The sequence below is a fragment of the Oncorhynchus mykiss genome, chromosome 32, assembly GCF_013265735.2.
Source record: "Oncorhynchus mykiss isolate Arlee chromosome 32, USDA_OmykA_1.1, whole genome shotgun sequence".
Lineage (NCBI taxonomy): Eukaryota > Metazoa > Chordata > Actinopteri > Salmoniformes > Salmonidae > Oncorhynchus > Oncorhynchus mykiss.
In genome coordinates this window covers 16,031,485-16,058,808 of record NC_050572.1, presented here as the reverse complement: position 1 = coordinate 16,058,808, position 27,324 = coordinate 16,031,485, and the positions used below count along the sequence as shown (strand labels likewise).

Sequence of the window (27,324 nt, the reverse complement as noted above, 5' to 3'; positions counted from 1 at the left end):
ATCACACGAATTGAAATTATCCTCGCTATTTTTCCATTTATATATTTACACGTTAGTCCTTATGAAGTAGGCTAGCTACATTTATCAAAGGTCCAAAATCATCCAAAATCTCAACAATGTGTCGAAATGTGGCCCTCTTCTGGTACAAACATGCTCATCGGCTCATTCAACCAGTTCAATAGTAAACAGCAATTTTCAATTGTAGAATATCTTCAACAAATTTATTCACATAACACACATATACAGAAACTGTAGTGTTTTATTAATTACATTGTCTTCTGAAACAGTTCAAAGTCCTTTAGTGTGGCTGATGCCACTTCAGTGCAGAAGGCCTCATCTGGCAGGGAGACAAGCTTGTCCAGACAGATGTAGTTAGGCTTGGCAGGGTCATACTGAGCCTTATCTAGGTATTGCAGGAACAGGTGTCTTTCTTTGATACGAAGGTACTTTGCATTCAGGACCTGTAGAAAGGACAGATAACTTTTCAGACAATAGGTGATAGCAAGTCCAACTGAATCTGTGACATGTCTAAAGACAATTCACTGGTAATGTACTATGTCCCATCAGCTCAACAAAATAAAAATGTTTTTAGCCACAACTCAGTCCTTGGCCATGACCCAGCAGGGGTTACCCACTGTGACCCATAAGTGGTTCCTGATCCATCACTTGGTAAATACTACCCCACCCAAGTCACAGACGCGAACTACCTTAAACGCCTATTGACGAGTTTTGTTACGAGCCCGGACTTTTCTCTAGACGTGAACACGCATCGCTTGCGGAATGGTTTTGGAAACATAATGAACGAATCATTCATGTCAGCGAGAAATAATAAAATAAACAAATAGTTTAATTACTACACACCTTTATAGGGTTAGGGTTCCCACACGGCCATATTTACGGAAAACAGACTGAAGACAGCCAATTAGCATAGCTAGTCCACACTATCTGCGTCCCCAAACACCAGTGTGTAAATGGAAGACGGACGCCAAAAACATGTCGTCACTGAAAAATACTGTTGGATGCAACTGTGTTAAAACAGTGTACAGTAAGTATATTTAGTATTTGTGAAATTATTTTGATGTGATATGAAAGTACAGTGCTTTATGTTTGTGGAACTGTACAGCAATCGAGAATCGATTCATGTTTAGATGGAGTATTTGGCTGTTTCAGCTTCCAGAGCCTAAACGCCTTTAAACAGAACATGAACTATAAGGAGTAAATTATTGGGCTAGGTAAACACTAACATATCCAGATAATGTATTCTCTGCGAGTATCCACTATCCAAAGATGGATGATTCAGGACTGGTAGTTTATAGCTTACCTGTGGGAACTTTACAATCAGGTCATGGGGTATGTTCATGGTGTTGTGGATGTAGTCAAATATCTGGGTCAGTTTCCTCTTGTTAGCAGTAAGAACTTTGGGGATTACAGTGACAATGTGCTGGAGCTCATTTTCACGAAACCCCATCTCCAGTTTGCATATCTAGGATGAAAAAGACAGATTCTAAGAATTAATCCTATTTTTCTCTCCAAGAATTAAGACATATCACAGTTAATGTTTAATAGCGTTTGTTTGTTGTCATACCTTAAGATTCTCCTTAACTGTCTCCAAGCTTCCACACAAAAGTCTGGGAAGGCGAGCCACAACATCCCGTGTCTGAAAGATACGAATGTATTATCTTATGCATTATCTTACTGTCTGTAATTTGGGGTGTGAATAATGTTCTATGACAAATTTAGTGGGACATAATGTGACCAATTGCTGTTGTCTTGGGTCAATCCTTACACAACTTTTAAATGTAATTGTTTACTCAATTCAGACCTGACCTTCTGAGCACTAAGGCCTAACTGCTGTTGGTAGAATCCAAGGCGGTTGTCCATCCTCTTCACACTGAAGTTCAGCAGGTACGGAGCTCTGGACACCATGGAAGCCACAGACTCAGCGCTGAACTTCTTGGACCTAAGATATGCCACCCTAATGTGAAAGAGAGATTATTACCTCATTTTATACTACAGATTATTTGTAAATAATTTAACAATGAAATGTTAAATGTCATAGTCCTATAAGAACTGAAGCTGACAGACGAGATTAAACAGGTATATCAGTTGGAAACACCAAGTTTCGTCTATGTCCCTAAAATAGTGTGGTGAATATTATCAAATAAGGATTTTCTTGAGTCCAAGTCAAACTAAGATTCTTTATTTCTGAGCTCAGAGGGAACAGAGTTATACAGCTCAGTGTAGACAGTCTGAATTCCAAAGCATTGGGTGATAAGCACATATCTTTATAGTTTCCTGTTCTTGGGAAGGACTTTCAGTTATCATTTCATCTCTACAAGGACACAGGAGCAAGCTGGTTTGCAACACATAATTATACTCAGAAGAACAGTAGATTATAATAGGACATTTTCACAAGGTTAGTTACATGGACACACAATTTAAAACGTCCATTACAATAGTCAACCCTGTGTGTTGCTGACTGTAGAAAATGCAACCTGCCAATACAACAACCATCCCCTCAACTGTGGTACCTGGCCTGCAGGTTCTCCAGGCTCTCTGTGAGGATGAAGGGGTTGTGGCTGATCAGATAACCCAGGCGAGAATCGTCCACTCCCAGCTGCTTCAGGAAGACCAGCCGTGGGGTCACGTCTGTCTGGAAGTCTAGCCTCAGCAACATGGAACCCACGTTAGGCCTCTGCTCCAGTTTCCATAGCTGAACACCTGAAGAAGGAACCGAAGGGTTAACACCAGGGTCACATTCATTAGTGCACAGCGTATCAAAATGCTCTGCAGCGGAAATAAAAAGCAAGTGTTTATTTTTGGGCTCTAGTAATCCCTCCCCATTTACTTCAGTTTGGTGCCTAGTGAGTACGATCCAGAGACATAGATATACATGACATCTATTGCTCTTGTACATTAGACAGTGAGGGAGTAATGGCTAATCAGATACAAACCCTAAATGAACCCAACCTACCTAGCTGTATAAGCTTTCCAAGCGTCTCTGACTCGTTGACATAGTCTTTCAGGGAGATGGAGACAGGAGGCAGGGCAGCTGGGATGTTCATATGAACTGCCTCCTCGTGACTGATCTCCTCTAATGCAGAGTGGCCTGGGGCATCATCCAAATCTGGAGAGGACAAAAAATATTGGGTAGAAATGACCACTGTGTTTTTATTTCACCTTTATTTAACTGTGTGTGTGTGTGTGTGTACACAGGGGTGGCATTAGTACCAAAAGCTGTCTGCCACTCCTTCAGAAGCATCCCTCCATCTATGAGTTGATGGGAGACAGGATTCTGATATGACACCATATCAGTCTCAGGTAACTCATCAGTATTCCCGTGTTTCGTTTGAGATGGTTGGACCTTAGCATGAGATTCACAGTAACTCCGCACTCCTAGATTCCACCTCTGTCGCGTCTGAGATGGATTCGGACTTCTCTGGAGCACAGAGGGCAAGACTCGAACAATGAAAGAATTCCAGAGGGCTGCAGGCCAATGCTGGGCATCTGTGGAATACTGAAGGGTGGTGATACCAACACTCCTTGACCTCAGTAAACTGGTGCATCTCTGACAATGCTGGATACAGGTTAAAGCCATGTAGATATCTGTGATAAAAACACAGGACATTGTGACATGAGAAGGGGGTCTGTACATTGAACGTAACTGGAACACACCATCATGCAAGTACGTTAGCCAATGCTATGAATTTTTAATTGAGCTTGAATGATGGGGATTGGTGTTGTTGAGTAAAGAAGCAACCAATATATTATAAACAATGAATAAGGGGCTAGCCAGAAGATCTGACCCACTTGCTTACAACTGCACTACGGACGGACAGCCTACCCTGTGTATATTAAGACACCGCGGAGCCAGCGCTAGATATGGCTCAGTAAAAATAACTCAATTCAGGGATTTTTTAAAACTTAAAACATTTATTTCACCTTTATTTAGCCAGGTAGGCTAGTTGAGAACAAGTTCTCATTTGTAACTGCGACCTGGCCAAGATAAAGCATAGCAGTTAGAAATTAGTTCTAATCCGAATTATTGTTACACTGAGAATATGGAACGACTACTAAAGGGGAACTGACAACATAGGGAACTAGCAACATGGAATCTTATTAAAATCTGTTACATATAAACCCCCAGGAAGAATATGACACCTTTATTAAACATTTTCTGAAAAAGCGAGCACTTAGATATGGTCATTTTCATATAGGTCATTCTCAAAAATTCAATGAATTTAAGGCATTTGTGAAAATTTGATTGCAATATAGAATGGGAAAGCGGCTGTGCGTTTGGACAATTAATAGACTGCAGTAAATAAACATCCGTCTTGTCCAGAACCAGAATCTACGCAGACCGGTGTGCCATAGCCAATCAGAGCTATAGTAGGCCTATATGCAAATAAGCCATTTGCCACACTGCCATCATTCACTTTTGTATGGACCTCGCTTTATGCACGGGGGCATTGTCATGCTGAAACAGGAAAGGGCCTTCCCCAAACTGTTGCCACAAAGTTGGAAGCACAGAATAGTCTAGAATGTCATTGTATAATGTAGCGTTAAGACTTCCCATCACTGGAACTAAGGGGCCTAGCCCGAACCATAAAAACAGACCCACAACATTATTCCTCCTCCACCAAACTTTACAGCTGGCACTATGCATTCGGGGAGGTAGAGTTCTCCTGGCATCCGCCAAACCCAGATTTGTTTGTTGGACTACCAGATGGTGAAGTGTGATTTATCACTCCAGAGATCTTAGGCTTATGTGCAGATGCTCGGCCACAGAAACTCATTTCATGAAGCTCCCGACTAACAGTTTTTGTGCTGACGTTGCTTCCAGATGCGTTTGGAACTTGATAGTAAGTGTTGCTACATGCTTCACCACTCGGCGGCCCAGTTTTGTGAGCTTGTGTGCCCTAGCACGCTGCGGCTGAGCTGGTGTCGCTCCTAGACGTTTCCACTTCACAATAACAGCACTTACAGTTGACCGGGGTAGCTCTAGCAGGGCAGACAATTGACTGTCGGTGCCATGTTGAAAGTCCTTCATTTGGCCATTCTACGGCCAATGTTTGGCAATGGAGATTGCATGGTGGTGTGCTCGATTTTATACTGAATAGCCGAATCCAATCATTTGAAGGGGTGTCTCCTTGTTCACCCACGACTGCATGGCCAAGCACGACTACAACATCATAATTACATTTGCTGACGAAAACAGTGGTAGGTCTGATTACCAACAACGATGAGATAGCCTATAGAGAGGTCAGAGACCTGGCAGTGCGGTTCCAGGACAACAACCTCTCCCTCAACGTGAGCGAGACAAAGGAGCTGATTGTCGACTACATGAAAAGGAGGGCCGAACATGCCCCCATTCACATCGACAGGGTTATGGTGGAACGGTTTGAGAGTTTCAAGTTCCTTGGTGTCACATCACCAACAAACTATTATGGTCCAAACACACCAAGACAATCGTGAAGAGGGCACGACAATACCTGTTACCCCTCAGGAGACTAAATATTTGGCATGGGTCCCCAGGTCCTTAAAAAGTTCTGCACCATTGAGAGTATCCTGCCCGGTTACATCACGGCCTGTTATGGCAACTGCTCGACACAGAGTACAGGTCGACAGATGATTTTTCAACGTCGATACCGATTATTGGACGACCAAAAAAAGCCGATACCGATTAAATCAACCGATTTAATTTTTTTTATTTGTAATAATGACAATTACAACAATACTGAATGAACACTTATTTTAACTTAATATAATACATCAATAAAAATCGATTTAGCCTCAAATAAATAATGAAACATGTTCAATTTGGTTTAAATAATGCAAAAACAAAGTGTTGGAGAAGAAAGTAAAAGTGTGTGTGTGCCATGTAAAAAGCTAACGTTTCAGTTCCTTGCTCAGAACATGAGAACATATGAAAGCTGGTGGTTCCTTTTAACATGAGACTTCAATATTCCAAGGTAAGAGGTTTTAGGTTGTAGTTAATATAGTATTTATAGGACTATTTCTCTCTATACCATTTGTATTCCATATATCTTTGACTATTGGATGTTCTTATAGGCACTTTAGTATTGCCAGTGTAACAGTATATCTTCTGTCCCTCTCCTCGCTCCTACCTGGGCTCGAACAAGGAACACATCCACAACAGCCACCCTTGAAGCAGCATTACCCATGCAGAGCAAGGGGAACAACTACTCCAAGTCTCAGAGCGAGTGACGTTTGAAACACTATTAGCGCGCACCCCACTAACTAGCTAGCCATTTCACATCGGTTACACCAGCCTAATCTCGGGAGTTGATAGGCTTGAAGTCATAAACAGCGCAATGTTTGAAGCACAACGAAGAGCTGCTGGCAAAACGCACTAAAGTGCTGTTTGAATGAATGCTTACGAGCCTGCTGGTGCCTACCACCGCTCAGTCAGACTGCTCTATCAAATATTTTAAATCATAGACTTAATTATAACATAATAACACACATAAATACGAGCCTTTGGTCATTAATATGGTCGAATCCGGAAACAATCATTTCGAAAACAAAACATTTATTATTATCACATATACCTTGACTCTGCGTGCAATGAACACAAGAGAAGTGACACAATTTCACCTGGTTAATATTGCCTGCTAACCTGGATTTCTTTTAGCTAAATATGCACGTTTAAAAATATATACTTCTGTGTATTGATTTTAAGAAAGGCTTTGATGTTTATGGTTAGGTACACGTTGGAGCAACGACAGTCCTTTTTCCGCAAATGCGCACCGTATCGATTATATGCAACGCAGGACATGCTAGATAAACTAGTAATATCATCAACCATGAGTAGTTAACTAGTGATTATGATTGATTGATTGTTTTTTATAAAATAAGTTTAATGCTAGCTAGCAACTTACCTTGGCTTCTTACTGCATTCGCGTAACAGGTAGGCTCCTCGTGGAGTGCAATGAGAGGCAGGTGGTTAGAGCGTTGGACTAGTTAACTCTAAGGTTGCAAGATTGAATCCCCAAGCTGACAAGGTAAAAATCTGTTGTTCTGCCCCTGAACAAGGCAGTTAACCCACCGTCCTAGGCCGTCATTGAAAATAAGAACGTGTTCTTAACTGACATGCCTAGTTAAATAAAAGGTGTAAAAAAAAATAATTTTTTTTTTTTTTTTAAACACACAAAAGAAAATCTGCAAATCGATACCGATATCCGATTGTTATGAAAACTTGAAATCGGCCCTAATTAATCAGCCATTCCGATTAGTGCGTACAGCTCAATACATCACTGGGGCCAAGCTTCCTACCATCCAGGACCTATATACTAGGTGGTGTCAGAGGAAGGCCCAAAAAACGTCATACCCAAGTCATAGACTGTTCTCTCTGCTACCCCACGGCAAGTGGTACCGTAGCGCCACGTCTAGGTTTAAAGGCTCCTTAACAGCTTCTACCAGCAAGCCATAAGACTGCTGAACAATTAATCAAATGGCCACCCGGACTATTGACATTGACCCCCACCCTTTGTTTTTACACTGTTGCTACTCGCTGTTTATCTATGCATAGTCACCTTACCCCTCCCTACATCTACAAATTACCTCGACTAACCTGTACCCCCACACATTGACTCGGTACCCCCTATCTATAGTATATAGCCTCGTTATTGTGTTACTTTTTTACTTCAGTTTATTTAGTAAATATTTTCTTAACTCCATTTATTGAACTGCATTGTTGGTTAAGGGCTCGTAAGTAAGCATATCACAGAAAGGTTGTATTCAGCAAATGTGGCAAATAAAATTGTGTTTGATCCATCTATTCTGCCAACAATGCCTTACTGTACAGTATGGAATTTTTAGGCAAATATAACTTGTTTAAAAAAACCTTGTAAAGAGTTGGTTTTGAAGCATAAACTGGGAATTGCATATTTTATTATTGATATGATTGTTTGTTTCATTTCTGTAGTTAAAACGCTGTCAGTTCCACTTTAAGTAAACAGCCATTTTAGTCTTCATTCTAGCTATCAGTAGCAACAGCATCCATTATGGGATGGTATGTGGTGTTGAACAACAAAGGAGCTGATTGACTGACACTGCCATTCCAAAATGGCTGCTGTGGTTTTTGCTACCTAGCATGAGGATGAAAATTACCGTTTTCTTTCAAAACTAGCAGTTGTTCAATCTTCTCAGTGTAACAGTTGGGATAATTCGGAATATAACGCATTTCTCATCCCTGGATTGAGGTATGTTTTCTGAGCCATATCTTGCGCTGGTTCCGTAGTGTCTTAATATACAGATCAATGTTGTCAGACCCTAGTGCAGCTGTAAGCAAGCAGGTCGGATCTGCTGGCTAAAAGAGGGCATGTCTCATTGAAGCAGCAATGGCTAGCTAGATTGCGTATAACAATCATACGGGGTAGCCAGCCAGCGTATAGAAAGTGGTTTTTGCTAGTACAAAATGGATGACATCATGCAATAACTTACACAAATATGGGCCAAAACATGAATATGTCCCCTGAACAGGCGTAAAAACAACAAGATAGCGCCAATGTCAATCTACTCACGTGTGCACTCTAACCGAAGGATTACGGAAGTGTCACAGCCAAAATAGGAATACAGCAAGGCAACAAGGCAGTTCAAACAACCTATGAGGGACCGATAAAAACAACTCCCTGTCTTTCATCGGGAATTTATAATGTTACAAATAATTAAATATAAAGCTATTTCCGATGAAAAATGGCAGTGAATGAATTGGGAGTGCTGGTATTGGAATGTGCATTCCCACTACACCCCTATATTTTGTTGAGTTGGTTGCGCCGTTGTCTGGTTTGCTCAGTACTCTCTCTGCCCTTTGTCGTTCCCAATACTCATCCATGTACTTATAGGCAGACGAACCTGGCCTGTCTGGAAGTGCTGACATATACTTAAAATAAATAAACTCCTTAGCCCTCGCCATGCCACCTGTTTTGGGGTCCCGGACATTAAGCAAGGATGATGTGAATTACATGTTACACTTTCGGATGATTAACGAGCAACAGGTGGAGGACATCAGCATCGACGTTTTCTACAAGCCTCACTTTCTTGACGTTCACTGTGGCTAGTTTGATTTACTTCGTATTTTCCAGGTAACCCAATGACAGTTGAGAGTAGACGGCTCATTGGACCAGCAAGTAGACCTAGTAGTTGTGATAACATGGCCTATTAATCTAACCCAAGTGTAAACTCAATTGTATAACTGAACTACGTACATTTAGACATTTTAATGTTCCTTATTGTTATAAATACAAAAATCAAGTAAACTTATATATTTTTTGTCACATTTTCCGTTTACTGTGTCATCGTAAACCTCACTTTATCCTCTGAGAATAATGTACATATTGCATATCTCAGCCAATGCTTTTTTAAATGTTAAACCCTGCTCTCTCTGCCAGGGAGGATACAGATGCTGACAACAACCTTCGAGTGGGTCTCCTGATGGTTGTCTCCTTCTTCCTCATCATCAGTGTCCTGGCCTTCCCCAATGGTACTCACTCAGTCATTGCCTTGTACTTGACAATAGCTCAGCCCAGCACCTGGTAGAAAACGTGTGTCTGCATGGGGTGGGTGGGAGGAATGTTGTTCTAGTGTAGATCATTGGTCACATAATAGTTGTTCAGGTCTTTTGAGTTCTTCCAAGATTCGAAACTAGTCTACAGCATGGCCTTTTGCAGCTTGACATAGTTTTGATTGTACGAGTGAATGGGATACCCACTGTTTGCAGTATATGCTACGTTAACTTTGGAAGTGCAGTGTATGAGGGTTTTGGTAGAGCCACTCTTATAATGGTAGATACATGTATACGTGTGTAAAGGCAGTATTTAATTTAACCACTTCAGGTCCATTCACCCGACCACATCCTGCGATTTGGCGCATGGTATTTGGTGAGTAGGCCTACTGCACAGTATATGTCATCATCAGGGGAACTCCTTTATGGAACCATGTTCATGGAACTCAGCTCTGATTGGTTCCTTCCTGTTGTCAGGTATGAGTGTTCTGTACTTCCTGTTCCTGGTCATCCTCCTCTTCCTGAACTGGGCTCAGGTGAATAGACTCATGTACTGGGTGGACCCCAACCTACGCTATGCTAACCGTGAGGCTGATATCATGGTGAGTGATTTTCATCTCAATATGTTACTGTATTCATTCACCACATGCCGGACACCATATTCGGTGGGTGTAGTTGCCCCTAGACGCTGATCTTGGTTCAGTTCAGCATTTTTCCAACTGTCAGGTTATGATCGGGGGAGGGGCAGCTGTTTCTAGATCTGTACTTTGGGGAAACTTAACCCTGGAGCTTGTATTCAAGATGATCCATGACTCCCCCTCCATTATCCTATTACATCCATCCTTTAGTTTAAATCCCATGCCATGTTTTCACAATGAAAAGGTAGGCTAAATTCTGATGAAGTGATCCTGGTTTAGGTTTGGAAAGCTCTCCAATCCGGAGGGTAATCCAATGACATTTGCAGGAGACCGAGGCGCAACTTTGGTTTTAGAAGTGGGACACGCACACATGTGTACACACACACACACACTATTGTTCAAAAGTTTGGGGTCATTTGAAATGTCCTTGTTTTTGAAAGAAAAGCAACATTTTTATCCATTAAAATAATATCAAATTGATCAGAAATACAGTGTAGTCATTGTTAATGTTGTAAATGAGCAACCATCTCTCCTGTGTTCCAATGGCACATTGTGTTAGTTAATCCAAGTTTATAATTTTAAAAGGCTAATTGATCATTAGAAAACACTTTTGCAATTATGTTAGCACAGCTGAAAACTGTTGTTCTGATTAAAGAAGCAATCAAACTGGCCTTCTTTAGACTAGTTGAGTATCTGAAGAATCACCATTTGTAGGTTCAATTACAGGCTCCAAATGTCCAGAAACAAAGAACTTTCTAATGCAACTCATCAGTCTATTCTTGTTCTGAGAAATGAAGGCTATTTCATGCCAGAAATTGCCAAGAAACTGAAGATCTCGTACAACGATGTGTACTACTCCCTTCACAGAACAGCACAAACTGGCCCTAACCAAAATAGAAAGGAGTGGGAGGCCCCGGTGCACAACTGAGTACGAGGACAAGCACATTAGCTTCTAGTTTGAGAAAACAGACGCCTCACAAGTCCTCAACTGGCAGCTTCATTAAATAATACCTGCAAAACACCAGTCTCAACGTCAACATGAAAGAGGCAACTCTGGGATGCTGGGCTTCTATCCAGAGTTGCAAAGAAAAAGCCATATCTCAGACGTGCCAATAAAAATAAAAGATAAAGATGGGCAAAAGAACACAGACACTGGACAGAGGAAGATTGGAAAAAACGTGTTATGGACAGACGAATCGTAGGTTTTAGGTGTTTGGATCACAAAGAAGAACATTTGTGAGACGCAGAAAAAATAAAAAGATACTGGAGGAGTGCTTGACGCCATCTGTCAAGCATGGTGGAGGCAATGTGATGGTCTGGGGGTGCATTGGTGGTGGTAAAGTGGGAGATTTGCACAGGGTAAAAGGGATCGTGAAGGAAGGCTATCACTCCTTTTGCAACACCATGCCATACCCTGTGGACGGCTCCTAATTGGGGCCAATTTCCTCCTACAACAGGACAATGACCCAAAGCACAGCTCCAAACTATGCAAGAACTATTTAGGGAAGAAGCAGTCAGCTGGTATTCTGTCTATAATGGAGTGGCCAGCACAGTCACCGGTTGTCATGCATATTGAGCTGTTGTGGGAGCAGCTTGACCGTATGGTACGTAGGAAATGCCATTCAAGCCAATCCAACTTGTGTGAGATGCTTCAGGAACCATGGGGTGAAATCTCTTCAGATTACCTCAACAAATTGACAACTAGAATGCCAAAGGTCTGCAAGTCTGTAATTGCTGCAAATGGAGGATTCTTTCACGAAAGCAAAGTTTGAAGGACACAATTATTATTTCAATTAAAAATCATTATTTATAACCTTGTCAACATCTTGACTATATTTCCTATTCATTTTGCAACTTGTTTCATGGAAAACAAGTGACCCCAAACTTTTGAACGATAGTGTGTGTGTGTATGTCACTTAGAAATGTCCTTGTTTATATAATATATATATATATAAGTGTGTGTGTGTGTAGTACCTTTCAACAGTTTGGACACCTACTCATTCAAGGGTTTTTCTTTATTTGTACTATTTTCTACATTGTAGAATAATAATCTAGACATCAAAACTATGAAATAACACATGGAATCATGTGGTAACCAAAAGTGTTAAATAAAAAAAATACATTTGAGATTCTTGAAATTAGCCACCTTTTGCCTTGAGGACAGCTTTGCACACTCTTGGCATTCTCTCAACGAGCTTCATGGGGTAGTCACCTGGAATGGATTTCAATTAACATGTGTGCCTTAAGTTAATTTGTAGATTTACTTTCCTTTTTAATGCGTTTGAGCCAATCAGTTGTGTTGTAACAAGGTAGGGGTGGTATACAGAAGGCTGTGTGGTAAAAAACCAAGTCCATATTATGGCAAGAACAGCAGCTCAAATAAGCAGAGAAACTACAGTCCATTACTTTAAGACATGAAGGTCAGTCAATGTGGAACAAGAACTTTGAACGTTTCTTCAAGTGCAGTAAAAAAAAAACATCAAGCGTCATGATGAAACTGGCTCTCATGAGGACTGCAACAGGAAAGGAAAACCAGGAGTTACATTTGCTGCAGAGGATAAGTTCATTAGAGTTACCAGCCTCAGAAATTGCAGCCCAAATAAATGCTTCACAGAGTAAGACACATCTGAACATCAACTGAATTACTGAACTGAACTGAAATTCAACTGAAATTGCTACAAAGAAGCCCCTACTAAAAGACACCAATAAGAAGAAGAGACTTGATTGGGCCAAGAAACCCAAGCAATGGACATTGGACCGGTGGAAATCTGTCCTTTAGTCTGATGAGTCTAAATATACGATCTTTGGTTCCAACCGCCGTGTCTTTGTGATACGCAGAGCAGGTGAATGAATGATCTCTGCATGTGTGGTTTCCACCGTGAAGCATGGAGGAGGAGGTGTCATTGTGTGGGGGTTCTTTGCTGGTGACATTGTCAGTGATTTATTTAGTATTCAAGGCACACTTAATGGTGCACACTTAATGATGCACCATTCCATCTGGTTTGCGCTTAGTGGGACTAACATGTTTTTCAACAGGACAATGACCCAAACACATCTCCAGGCTGTGTAAGGGCTATTTGACCAAGAAGGAGAGTGATGGTGCTGCATCAGATGACCTGGCCTCCACAATCACCCGACCTCAACCCAATTGAGATGGTTTGGCATGAGTTGGACTGCAGAGTGAAGAAAAAGCAGCCAACAAGTGCTCAGCATATGTGGGAACTATTTCTAGACTGTGGGAAAATCATTCCAGGTGAAGCTGGTTGAGAGAATGCCAAGAGTGTGCAAAGCTGTCAAGGCAAAGGATTGCTACTTTGAAGAATCTAAAATCTAAAATATATTTGGATTTGTTTAACACTTTTTTTGGTTACTACATGATTCCATATGTGTGTTTTCATAGTTTTGTTGTCTTCATTATTCATTATAAAAAAAACGTCCTCTCGCTGTCAACTGCGTTTATTTTCAGCAAACTTAACGTGTAAATATTGGTATGAACATAACAAGATTCAACAACTGAGACATAAACTGAACAAGTTCCACAGACGTGACTAACAGAAATTGAATAATGTGGCCCTCAACAAAGGAGGGGTCAAAAGTAACAGCCAGTATCTGGTGTGGCCACCAGCTGCAATAAGTACTGCAGTGCATCTCCTCCTCATGGACTGCACCAGATTTGCCCGTTCTTGCAGTTGACAGCGAGAGGCTTTTTTATTTTTTAAAATTTGTTATTTTATAGAGTTCAAGTCAAAAGTTTGGACACCTACTCATCGGTCGTTCTGCCCAACAAGGCTGTTATAACCCACTGTTCTCTGGGCGCCGAAAACGTGGATGTTGATTTAAGGCAGCTTCCTGCACCTCTGATTCAGAGGGGTTAAATGCAGAAGACACATTTCAGTTCAAGGCATTCAGTTGTACAACTGACTAGGTATACCCTTTTCCTTTCACACCACTGTATTATGTCTTCTCTGCCTTTTCTGTGTTCATGTCTTACCTGGCCTTTCTCCTCCTGCAGGAATATGCAGTGAACTGCCACGTGATAACCTGGGAGCGGGTCCTGAGCCACTTTGACATCTTTGTGTTTGGGAATTTTGCGGGCTGGGCCATGAAGGCCCTGCTCATCCGCAGCTACGGCGTCTGCTGGACCATCAGCATCACCAGGGAGCTCACTGAGGTAAATAAAAGTGCATCCCAAATGGCACTCTATTCCCTATACAGTGCACAAATTTTGACCAGAGCCATATGGACCCTCAAAAGTGGTGCACTATATAGGGAATATGGTGCCTTTTAGGACACACATGTCTTTGTGAAGTCCTGCTCAATTTCTAACAACAGATCACATTTCGGTTTCAGTCCACATGTTGCTTCTGATTTATTCTATTGGATGTGCTCATTTAAGTCAAATGTCACCACCTCATTCACCTCACTCTCTTTCTGTCTCGCTCTCTCAGCTGTTCTTCATGCACCTGCTCCCTAACTTTTCTGAGTGCTGGTGGTACCAGGTGATCCTGGACTTCCTGCTTTGTAATGGAGGGGGCATCTGGCTGGGCATGACTGTGTGTCGCTTCCTAGAGATGCACACCTACCAGTTGGCCAGCATCAAGTGAGTTATCCTTCTATTGGATTCCTCCCTTTTCCTGTAGTCTCATGACAGATGGCACAATACAGTTAAACTACATTATTCTATTGAATTTCTGCCTGCTCTGATTAATTGCATGTGTGCTTTCTCATTTACACTGAGTGTACAAAACATTAGGAATACCTTAATATAGAGTTGCCCTACCCCTTTTAACCCGCAGAACAGCCTCAATTAGTCAGGGCATGGACTCTACTAGGTGTTGAAGCGTTCCAAAGGGATGCTAGCCAATGTGGACTCCGATGCTTCCCACAGGTGTCAAGTTGGCTGGATGTTGTTTGGGTGGTGGACCATTCATGATACACACAGGAAACTGTTGTGGTGGTTAATTTCTATACTATCAAATGAGGAGAGACAAACTTATCACACAAGTCAGAGTTATACTTCAACTAAATCTGTATTCACTTATTAATAAGGAAGCAGGTCAATACAACACGCATATAAAGTGAATTGATTGAGTGCTCTATGATGGCTGGTCGATGAATCTCCTTCAGGTGATTCGTTCAGAGCCCTGAGACAAAAGTACAAAGGTATTTTATAGCTAAGATAAACCCCCTTCAGTCTACATGACGAACAACAGATGTATGGAATGGGTCACAAGGTTAAGATTTGTATGAAAGATACTTATAATTCACAGCAGACAGTATCTGCGGATAAAAACAGTTATCTTTGTGTAGAGACCTAGGTCTGGCCCTGGGGTCATCTCTCCCTGGTACCCTATAGAACAGAAACATGCTCTGGAATGCGGTATCCGAAAGACATTGTAAATCTCCTGTCAGTGTTATCTCTGAGGCCCACTTTCAATTCACACAGACACAATAGTTATAAGAACCCTCTATGCTGTTGAATAAAACAACCATTTTATGGAATAAAAGTATTATAACATAATCTTGTAATTACCACCATACTGTTGAGTGTGAAAAATCCAGCAGCGTTGCAGTTCTTGACACACTCAAATCAGTGTGCCTGGCACCTAGTACCATACCCCGTTCAAAGGCACTTAAATATTTTGTCTTGCCCATTCACCCTCTGAATGGCACACATACACAATCCATATCTCAAATGTCTCAAGGCTTAAAAATCCTTTAACCTGTTTCCTCCCCTTTGTCTACACTGATTTGAAGTGGATTAAACAAGTGACATCAATAAGGGATCATAGCTTTCACCTGGATTCACCTGGTCAGTCTATGTAATGGAACGGCATGCTTTGTACACTCAGCGTACAGTGCCTTGCGAAAGTATTCGGCCCCCTTGAACTTTGCGACCTTTTGCCACATTTCAGGCTTCAAACATAAAGATATAAAACTGTATTTTTTTTGTGAAGAATCAACAACAAGTGGGACACAATCATGAAGTGGAACGACATTTATTGGATATTTCAAACTTTTTTAACAAATCAAAAACTGAAAAATTGGGCGTGCAAAATTATTCAGCCCCCTTAAGTTAATACTTTGTAGCGCCACCTTTTGCTGCGATTACAGCTGTAAGTCGCTTGGGGTATGTCTATCAGTTTTGGACATCGAGAGACTGACATTTTTTTCCCATTCCTCCTTGCAAAACAGCTCGAGCTCAGTGAGGTTGGATGGAGAGCATTTGTGAACAGCAGTTTTCAGTTCTTTCCACAGATTCTCGATTGGATTCAGGTCTGGACTTTGACTTGGCCATTCTAACACCTGGATATGTTTATTTTTGAACCATTCCATTGTAGATTTTGCTTTATGTTTTGGATCATTGTCTTGTTGGAAGACAAATCTCCGTCCCAGTCTCAGGTCTTTTGCAGACTCAATCAGGTTTTCTTCCAGAATGGTCCTGTATTTGGCTCCATCCATCTTCCCATAAATTTTAACCATCTTCCCTGTCCCTGCTGAAGAAAAGCAGGCCCAAACCTTGATGCTGCCACCACCATGTTTGACAGTGGGGATGGTGTGTTCAGCTGTGTTGCTTTTACGCCAAACATAAGGTTTTGCATTGTTGCCAAAAAGTTCAATTTTGGTTTCATCATTTCATAGGTGTCTCCCAGGTGGCTTGTGGCAAACTTTAAACAACACTTTTTATGGATATCTTTAAGAAATGGCTTTCTTCTTGCCACTCTTCCATAAAGGCCAGATTATTGCAATATACGACTCATTGTTGTCCTATGGACAGAGTCTCCCACCTCAGCTGTAGATCTTTGCAGTTCATCCAGAGTGATCATGGGCCTCTTGGCTGCATATCTGATCATGTCTTCTCCTTGTATGAGCTGAAAATTTAGAAGGACGGCCAGGTCTTGGTAGATTTGCAGTGGTCTGATACTCCTTCCATTTCAATATTATCGCTTGCACAGTGCTCCTTGGGATGTTTAAAGCTTGGGAAATCTTTTTGTATCCAAATCCGGCTTTAAACTTCTTCACAACAGTATCTCGGACCTGCCTGGTGTGTTCCTTGTTCTTCATGATGCTCTCTGCGCTTTTAACGGACCTCTGAGACTATCACAGTGCAGGTGCATTTATACGGAGACTTGATTGCACACAGGTGGATTGTATTTATCATCATTAGTCATTTAGGTCAACATTGAATCATTCAGAGATCCTCACTGAACTTCTGGAGAGAGTTTGCTGCACTGAAAGTAAAGGGGCTGAATAATTTTGCACGCCCAATTTTTCAGTTTTTGATTTGTTAAAAAAGTTTGAAATATCCAATAAATGTCGTTCCACTTCATGATTGTCTCCCACTTGTTGTTGATTCTTCACAAAAAAATACAGTTTTATATCTTTATGTTTGAAGCCTGAAATGTGGCAAAAGGTCGCAAAGTTCAAGGGGGCCGAATACTTTCGCAAGGCACTGTATGTAACTCTCTTTTTGCCTGTATCTGTGTGTTTAACCTTTATGTGTCTGTGTCTGAACACTCATCAGTGGTACTTCCCAGTGTGTAGGTGTACCTCTGGTTGTATATCTGTATCTATGATGTGTCTTCAGAGACATCCATACGACCACAGGGAAACTGAAACGAGTTCTGCTCCCGTTCACCCCAGCCAGCTGGACCTACATACACTGGTTAGACCCCAAGTCCTCCTTCCAGAGGTTGGCTGGGGTCTACCTCTTTATGATCCTCTGGCAGGTGACCTCTGACCTGGAAATGATACATAGTATGTAGTGTCAGGGTTAGAATTCAGAATCCATTTATGTCATTACTCTTATGTCATTACTCTGTGTATATTGACTGATAAGTCATTTGTGATTGAACAAATTTGTGAAACAAATGGAGTTGAACAATATTTGTATTTAAGTTTGTTTTCTATGATCTTGTCTTATTGACGGTGCTGAAGATTATGGGCTAGATGTTATGGTATCTAAGCTGTGAGTTCAGTGATGATTTTAATATACATGTTGCTGGACTACTTTACTTCCTGTCTGTCCTCCTTTCCTCTAAACAGCTGACTGAGTTGAACACTTTCTTCCTGAAGCACATCTTCGTGTTCCAGGCTTTTCACACACTCAGCTGGTGCCGGATCCTCCTCCTTGGAATCATCACAGCCCCTACTGTACGGTAGGGACTCCTCCAACATGCCACTCCACACGTGCTCTACATTATAGAGGCACAAGGGGGTTTTGACAGACACCTGCAGTCTCTTCTCATATAGATGGAATTGAGTTTAAATAAGTTTTGAACTATTTCTGTAAACCGTTCTGTTTATCGTAATGATTTGACAGTCGTTTTTGTCATGGCTGTAGATAAACTGTATCTAATGTTCGTCTTCCTATTCTTTCCGACAGTATTATGCGTATCTGACAGACACACAGTGCAAAAGAGTGGGAACACAATGTTGGATGTTTGGGTGAGTCTCGTCTGGATCCTCTAATGGCCATTTCTAATGTTGCGACCACGTCATTGACAAACATCTCAGAAGTGCTGTGAATGGGAAATTAGGTCACGTACAGTTTTATTCAAAATATTGTAAAGATGCTGACCTCATCTCAGTCCTAAGCTAGTGATTGCCCTGACTAGGTGCTGGTATCCACGTGTGACCTGGTAACCACGTGTGACCAGATTGCTCTCTCACTATTAAATAGAAAACAACGAGGGCCTTATATGCCCCTGGCTTCACCCCTTCAATATTATAAGCACAGCAAAAGTCTATGTACCCTCTGCAGTCTGGTGACTAGAATTAATGAGGAAATGTATTTGTTTTCTGTGACTGTGTGCATTTTAACATAGTGCCATTAACAAAAATATATATATTTTGCTATAGATAATGCTTGTTGTAAAATGCAATTATTGTTAAAGGTGAATGTTTGGTGGTGAGTGTCCGTTAACAACGGTCTCTATCTAACCCACAGGGCCATAGCCTTCCTGGAGGCCCTAGCGTGCATCAAGTTTGGTCAGGATGTGTTCTCCAAAACACAAGGCCGGTATGTGTTCCAGTGGCTCCTTTAGAGCGTCTCTGAGCGTGAGGATGGTAACCTAAAAGACTTGTGTGGTTACGTCCCTGATGACATCACATGTAAGCATCAGAGTCAAGTGGAATGTATTTTTATATACACTGCTCAAAAAAATAAAGGGAACACTTAAACAACACAATGTAACTCCAAGATAATCACACTTCTGTGAAATCAAACTGTCCACTTAGGAAGCAACACTGATTGACAATAAATTTCACATGCTGTTGTGCAAATGGAATAGACAACAGGTGGAAATTATAGGCAATTAGCAAGACACCCCCAATAAAGGAGTGGTTCTGCAGGGAGTGACCACAGACCTCTTCTCAGTTCCTATGCTTCCTGGCTGATGTTTTGGTCACTTTTGAATGCTGGCGGTGCTTTCACTCTAGTGGTAGCATGAGACGGAGTCTACAACCCACACAAGTGGCTCAGGTAGTGCAGCTCATCCAGGATGGCACATCAATGCGAGCTGTGGCAAGAAGGTTTGCTGTGTCTGTCAGCGTAGTGTCCAGAGCATGGAGGCGCCACCAGGAGACAGGCCAGTACATCAGGAGACGTGGAGGAGGCCGTAGGAGGGCAACAACCCAGCAGCAGGACCGCTACCTCCGCCTTTGTGCAAGGAGGAGCAGGAGGAGCACTGCCAGAATTACCTCCAGCAGGTCACAAATGTGCATGTGTCTGCTCAAACGGTCAGAAACAGACTTCATGAGGGTGGTATGAGGACCCGACGTCCACAGGTGGAGGTTGTGCTTACAGCCCAACACCGTGCAGGATGTTTTTCATTTGCCAGAGAACACCAAGATTGGCAAATTCACCACTGGCGCCCTCTGCTCTTCACAGATGTAAGCAGGTTCACACTGAGCACATGTGACAGTCTGGAGACGCCGTGGAGAACGTTCTGCTGCCTGCAACATCCTCCAGCATGACTGGTTTGGCAGTGGGTCAGTCATGGTGTGGGGTGGCATTTCTTTGGGGGGCCTCAGACCCCTTGTGAGACCATATTTTGGTGCGGTTGGCCCTGGGTTCCTCCTAATGCAAGACAATGCTAGACCTCATGTGGCTGGAGTGTGTCAGCAGTTCCTGCAAGAGGAAGGCATTGATGCTATGGACTGGCCCGCCCGTTCCCCAGACCTGAATCCAATTGAGCACATCTGAGACATCATGTCTCGCTCCATCCACCAACGCCACGTTGCACCACAGACTGTCCAGGAGTTGGCGGATGCTTTAGTCCAGGTCTGGGAGGAGATCCCTCAGGAGACCATCCACCACCTCATCAGGAGCATGCCCAGGCATTGTAGGGAGGTCATACAGGCATGTGGAGGCCACACACACTGCTGAGCCTCATTTTGACTTGTTTTAAGGACATTACATCAAAGTTGGATCAGCCTGTAGTGTGGTTTTCCACTTTAATTTTGAGTGTGACTCCAAATCCAGACCTCCATGGGTTGATAAATTTGATTTCCATTGATAATGTGTGATTTTGTTGTCAGCACATTCAACTATGTAAGGAAAACAGTATTTAATAAAAATATTTCATTCATTCAGATCTAGGATGGGTTATTTTAGTGTTCCCTTTATTTTTTTGAGCAGTGTATATAAAGCATAATCATATTTGCTGATGTTCATCAAGGAGCCTATTCCCTGTTTGTGCTCTTGTAGGTGAGAGAGATTCTTGGAAAAACTCAGCCAGCTCATCTAAATGAAGGAGAGGCTCTGGGAGAACCAAAGCTGTCAATGGACACGATGATTAAAAGCAAAGAGAGCCAATGAAGGGACCACATCCCTACTGCACCCAACAACTCTGTGGTGAGATGGAAGGTGGAGAATTTGGGAGAGGAGGTTCAAGAGGTGGGTATATTACATTGGTTGAATAGGTGGTTGAACAAGGAGAAAGTAAATTTAAGCATAAACTGAATGGAAAAGGCTGAGCAGAGAGCTTTACTACATTTACCTTTTAAACATTTAGCAGACATTCTTATGCAGAGCGACTTACTAGACTTTGGTGACCACTCCCACTTTACCGTGTGTGTAAGATCAAGAACTGTTCAACAAAAGTTGCATTTACCTTTTGATGAGGAGGCACCAACTTTTGAGTTTACACTTTTAACATAATTTATTGTACACCAAAGGGTACCGAATGCGATTAAAAAAAAAATAATATTCCCCCCCTCTCTTTTTGTGTTGTTCAAATGATGACTAAGTATTACAGGATGGATTTTATTTAACTAAGAATGAAAAATGTAATAATCTGAAGGTAAAACCTGAAATGTTGAGATGCCCTGTTTGATTCAGAATTTGAGTCAATTTTTACTCAATAAGTTAAAGTTATACATGTATATTGACAGTCAGAATTCACATTTTTTCTATGAGGATTTGTAGAAATAATTCCAGGCCTTAAATGTTTAGAATGTCATGGTGACCTATTTTGTTCAGGTGAGTGTGTGAAAGGTAATGTGATTAACCTTTGATTTTATACAAGCATTAAGAGTGCATGTGTTTTTATATGAATGATGTGAACCGCACACTGTTGCAAGATAATGTATATGACTATAGCTTTCTAATAAATAATTAAAACATGACACAGTCATTATTTAAAACATGACAGTCTTTTGTGGTCCTTTGTTTAAGACCAATTTGTACCAGCTGGTGGTAGCAGAGAGTCAGGTAGCAGAGGATCATTTTGATCAGTCTTACTACTGGACTGGAGTGATTCAAAAATAAAATGTTTCCATTAATCTCCCATGCATTGTGTATTGAATAAATGACACTGATAAAATAATGCATGTGTACACATTTTGAGGATCTGAGTCTAGTGCAACTGTTTTAATTTGTTCATTTTTCATTGGGAAATGTACATCACATTTTTAAGTCTGTTAATTTCCTTTGTCACTCATATCTGATATTTATAGGTTTCAGGGGCACTACGTAAATAAACCCTGAAGAGGCTCACAAGTGTGAATGCCTAAACTGCATTTCCCATGGTTCTCTTTTAACTTGAAGCTTCCTTCCAAGAGGACTCGCTGAACTCTATGGTTAATGCTATGACAGGACAGTTGGAACAGCTATCCGGTGCCGAGTCGATATTCAATCTAGCCATGGCGGCCACGGGTGGAGGGAAAATTAGAAGCAGAAGATGTCATAGCGCTTCGAAACCTTACGCCAAAAGCAAACAGGTAAATAAAATGACCGTGTTCGTATGACTGTTCCACATTGAAGGATAGCATGTAGTTTCTTGACAATTGTCTTTTCGCTCTTGTGTTATTGTTTTATTGGAGACATTTTGTGTGGCCTAGTCTTAGCGCTCATGGCCTCCACGCTGTGTCAAGGAAACGAGCAAGCTAGCGAAGTGAGAAACATTTTGCCGGTTCAGGGAACTAACGTGTTACTAGCCAGGTAACCGGTGTCTATCTTTTAAAACGGTAAAGACTAACGATAGCCATAGTTATTTAACACACTGTCTTGTAGAAATATTGAAATGCACTAGTTTATATGTAGTAACGTTACTGGCTTCTTGTCAAGTTTGCGTTGGCTACATGCGTAGCTATTCAAACTAGCAAGCAGTCGACAAGTAGCTAACGTTAGCTAGATTTAGCAAGCATCCGAAATAGCTAACTACCTAGCTAGTTTTGCGTTGTCTCTTTGCCTACATTGATATGCAACGTAAACTATGGAATATCATATCAGTTGTGATAAGTTGATAGTATCTCCCAATTCAATAATGTATATGTTTTCTATTTTTTAAGACATTTGGCGTTGGTCTTTGTCATTTCATAGCCGGTTAGGTCATAATGTGTAGCTAGTGCGCAATGCTAGTTAGCATTGCTAACTAGCTAATTTCAGAACCGTTTCAAGTGACCACATGGTTGACTGGTTCAATACTACCTAAACGTTGGAGGCTATATCGGGTTTTAACATTATAATTACTTGGTTACAATCTACTAAGGCAACATAAATAAAATATCAACATTAGGCCGTGATAGTAGTCAGTTTCCAGATTTCTAAAAAACAAGGCAATATCATGTTCATCTCAAAAGGGGCATAAATGTGAGGCGGTGTGGAAACGTAGCTAACCAGTCGTAGCCTAGCCTGGGGCATTGAGCTCATTTGAGGACAGTGGACTAGAGGTCTTCCAGGGTCCAAAAAGTTGGACCCCATGACAATCGTAACCGAACCGGATAATACAATGCTTTAAAAGGGCGAACCGGGCCCGATAACAATCAGACCAAACACAATACGGTTCAAACCTCATGTCTCTATCATCTGTTAAAGTTATTGTAGTTTTAAGCATTGTAGGGTGAGTAAGTGGTCAAATCTGGAAAATAGCATTGTCAGCTAGGCTGGATGCTGTGCGAGAATTAGTTGAACTAGTCCTCTTCTTGGAGGTAAGATCGATTTTGAGACATAACATGTAGCATCTTAATATTCTACCAAATTCTTCTCATATTAATGCAAAAATCTTATTTTTAGGCTTGTTTTTGTGAGAGAGCTTCTCTCTGTGAAATGTCAACGGATCACTGAGTGTATCACAAGCTTTAGATTCTCAAAGCCTTTTACGCAGTGGTGGGAAAAGTATGCAATTGTCATAAAAGTAAAGTAAAAGTAAAGATACCTTAATAGAAAATTACTCAAATACAAAGTCACCCAGTAAAATACTAGAGTTAAAGTATTTGGTTTGAAATGTGCTTAAGTATCAAAAGTAAGTGTAAAATTATTTCAAATTCCTTATATTAAGCAAACCACAGCACATCCCTTGTTTTTTTTTACAGATAGCCAGGGGAACACTCCAACAATCAGACACAATTTACAAACAAAGCATTTGTGTTGAGTTATTCTGCCAGATCAAAGGCAGTAGCGATGACCAGGGATGTTCTCTTGATAAGTGTGTGAATTAGACCATTTCCTGTTCTGCTAAGGATTCAAAACGAGTGTAAGGAAACATGCAGTATATTTTCATTAGGAATGTAGTGAAGTAAAAGTTGTAAAAAATACCCCCAAAAACTACTTACATAATTCAGATTCTCTCATGTTAAAGGTAGACTCAACAAAACAATGTTGCCATGAGCAGCACCACAGATATTGAGATGAGTGAGATGCAAGACTTCACTCTGTCACAGAGTATGTGCACAGGTTCGCTTAATGAAGTTCACAGCGTGCTAGCCAGGGCACCAAAACAGAATTTGAGCCTTGTGTTTCAACGCTCTTAGTTGTTGCAGAAATTGACCCACTTTGCTGTTTACTTTCTGCATCTACGTCATACCGCTGAGTCTACCCTTTTAATATTTTTTTTTGTAAAATGAGGAAACAACTTTGCAGACGATCATCATATGTAAAATCCCCAAAAGTTGCTGCGTGAAAGTGGCACTACTCTGTCGAGTGCTTTTTATTATTTTACTAAGTCTGACATTTTGGATATAATGTTCATATGTTAGAAAGACCCCAGTGAACGATTTAGAACATGAAGAATGATATTTGTATTGGTCAAATTTATTTTAGAACACAGGGAAGTGAAATGGCATCACCAAAGCACCATTTCACCCACTCTAGGTGAAGTGGGAGGACAACTTGAAATTTGAAACAGGCAAATGTTTACTGGTTTCTCAGGAGGGAAAGGGGAAGTCAGATCTGTGGAAGACATTTGACATAGTTGTGGGAAATACTGGAGATCAAGAAAATAGGGTATATGAGCGAGCGCTGTGTGAGTATTATGTGTGCCAAACAGGTGCTGTTAGATTACGATATATTTTCGGACCATTTGGAACAGTGTAAACACAAAATAAATGATGTATACTAGAGTCTGTTCTAATGAAGGTAAATAATATATATTACTGTATAAAGCCTTAATTACAGCAAATACTAAAAAAGGTTGCATGCATTTGTGAACTGCTGTTTATCTTGTTTTGGATAATTATTCAAAGCTTCCTTTGTTAATTAATTTTAAAACGGAAATACTCGATTGCATTTCAAAGCATGAATGACTCATATGCTGTGTGATGACATGGGGCTCCCGAGTGGTGCAGCGGTCTAAGGCACTGCATCTGTGCTAGAGGCGTCACTACAGACCGTGGTTCTATTCCAGGTTTGATTGATACAGTAGCATATTTATTGAAATATCGGCCTAAGTAGGAAGACTAAACAACACACGCTCTTACACGCTGACCAGGCCGTTTGCGTCATGTATGCGAGCGTTGCATAGTTAATGTACACATGTTATTCAATCATTGCACCAACGTAGCCAGGCACTAAAATAGAACTTGGTTCTATTTGTGACACTTGACGTGCTGCAAGTCCTGCCTCTTCCTTCTCCTCATTGGTTTTGAGTCGCATATACCCACGTGGGTGATTGAAAGATGAACTGAGGTTCACACTCCAGTTCAGTTGGTTTATGTTAAGGCACCTTAAAATTGGTTGCCAACCACCATATAAAGTCCAAAGCAGAAGAAGCCTGAAGGAAGGAGGAGAGATTACTAGAAACCTACTCTGTTGACCATTTTATCTGTGGATTAATTGTCAGAGTAGAGGACCTTGTGCATTTCAGGTAAAATAACAACCCAGTGTTTATGTCCCAGGACAAATTAGCTAGTAATACATTTATTGTTTTAGAAACAATACAAAGCATGCTCATCTGTTTTGTTGGTGTAATTTTAGCGGGGGAAAAAAAACATAATGGCTGGTAGATTATTATTATTATTTATCTACCTGTCATGTAATTTTAGGCCCTGCCAACAATCAACCAGTCAACTAAGGTGTGTCAGACCTAATTTTAACATCACTATTTTTGACCACACATTTGATTAATAAAATATTTAATCAATCTTCCTCAAACGAAGGGGATGATAATGCAATCTTTGCAAGAGGGAGGGAATCTGATTACATTGGTCCTCAACTCGTAGCTCAGTCTTTTCATTCAGGGGTGGGGAATTGATCCGCTGGCCTAGAAAGTTAGTTTCCCATCCCTGTTCTATGTCATATCAGTGTCCAGATTTCCAGGAACACAAAACACCTTGACATGAAATGCCACAGTATGTTTTCATAAGTCAAAACATGTCTGTAAATTTTTTCAGTTGACAGAAACAATGCACCATTTTGGAGTTTATTATAAAGTCATTTTATCAATAGCCTGTGGGGACTTTTAGATTGGCTATTGGAAAGTGAAGGCCAGAAGCCCGCCAGCAGAAAAAAACAAAGAGGACGTGTTAGGCCAAACTAGCGGAATATTTGACTGGAGTTCACTTCAGACCAGTGAACTCGAACTTCCAGTTAGGGTTATGTTTGTGTAGGCCTACATGTCAGCTGCACATTCCACTTACTTGGTTGGACCCCACACGCATTAATTGTGCTTTTCTTCCGTCAGCTGGGAAGTTTTGGTGAGGGAAGCAGTAGGCCTACTCACTTTTAAATGGACATGTAAAAGTTATGAACTGTGTCATCTAGAGGCCGACCGATTTCAAGTTTTCATAACAATCGGAAATCTGTATTTTTAGACACTTAAAAACAAAACAATTTTTTTTTTACACCTTTTTTATTTAACTAGGCAAGTCAGTTAAGAGCACATTCTTATTTTCAATGACGGCCTTGGAACGGTGGGTTAACTGCCTTGTTCAGGGGCAGAACGACAGATTTTTACCTTGTCAGGTCTGGGATTCAATCTTGCAACCTTACAGTTGACTAGTCCAACGCTCTAACCACCTGCCTCTCATTGCACTCCACGAGGAGTCTGCCTGTTACGCGAATGCAGTAAGAAGCCACGGTAAGTTGCTAGCTAGCATTAAACTTATCTTATAAAAAACAATCAATCAATCATAATCACTAGTTAACTACTCATGGTTGATGATATTACTAGTTTATCTAGCATGTCCTGCGTTGCATATAATCGATGCGGTGCGCATTCTCAAAACAGGACTGTCGTTGCTCCGTGTACCTAAACATCAATGCCTTTCTTAAAATCAATACACAGAAGTATATATTTTTAAACCTGCATATTTAGCTAAAAGAAAGGTCCAGGTTAGCAGGCAATATTAACCAGGTGAAATTGTCAATTCTCTTGCGTTCATTGCACGCAGAGTCGGGGTATATGCAACCGTTTGGGCCGCCTGGCTCGTTGCGAACTA

At 41.1% G+C, this 27,324-nt stretch overlaps 2 protein-coding genes and 1 pseudogene across 5 annotated transcripts in view; 2 read left to right on the top strand and 1 right to left on the bottom strand.

Moving 5' to 3' along the window:
• Positions 1 to 207: 207 nt before the first annotated feature.
• On the bottom strand, positions 208 to 8,681 carry mterf3 (mitochondrial transcription termination factor 3). Of its 4 annotated transcripts, none has more exons than XM_021559947.2 (8): positions 8,547 to 8,681; positions 3,232 to 3,606; positions 2,975 to 3,127; positions 2,532 to 2,721; positions 1,828 to 1,975; positions 1,586 to 1,657; positions 1,322 to 1,483; positions 208 to 461 (listed from the first exon to the last, which is right to left on the bottom strand). In XM_021559947.2, exons 2-8 carry the CDS (start codon positions 3,596 to 3,598, stop codon positions 267 to 269), a joined length of 1,287 nt encoding a protein of 428 aa, XP_021415622.2. In that variant the 5' UTR covers positions 3,599 to 3,606; positions 8,547 to 8,681; the 3' UTR covers positions 208 to 266. The 4 variants fall into 4 exon arrangements, with proteins under 4 accessions (XP_021415622.2, XP_036827365.1, XP_021415621.2 ...); XM_036971470.1 differs by having other exon boundaries at positions 8,467 to 8,567; XM_021559946.2 differs by lacking the exon at positions 8,547 to 8,681 and adding an exon at positions 8,134 to 8,365.
• A 106-nt stretch (positions 8,682 to 8,787) lies between these two features.
• LOC110488001 overlaps positions 8,788 to 27,324 on the top strand; it is a 22,483-nt pseudogene continuing 3,946 nt past the window's right edge.
• The window catches only part of nup153 (nucleoporin 153), a 23,455-nt gene continuing 18,351 nt past the window's right edge, over positions 22,221 to 27,324 (top strand). Inside the window, exon 1 of the mRNA XM_021559945.2 lies at positions 22,221 to 22,389. Coding sequence (XP_021415620.2) covers positions 22,246 to 22,389 — 144 coding nt within the window. The 5' untranslated portion in view covers positions 22,221 to 22,245. The remainder of the gene's footprint in view (positions 22,390 to 27,324) is intronic.

Coding starts and splice junctions, on each gene's coding strand:
- mterf3 (XM_021559946.2), bottom strand. CDS start 8,206: ATGCGTTATATTCCGAATTATCCCAACTGTTACACTGAGAAGATTGAA. Junction 3,607..8,133: donor GCTAGTTTTGAAAGAAAACG/GTAATTTTCATC, acceptor TTTTTATCACAG/ATATCTACATGGCTTTAACC. Junction 462..1,321: donor TGATTGTAAAGTTCCCACAG/GTAAGCTATAAA, acceptor TCCTTTCTACAG/GTCCTGAATGCAAAGTACCT.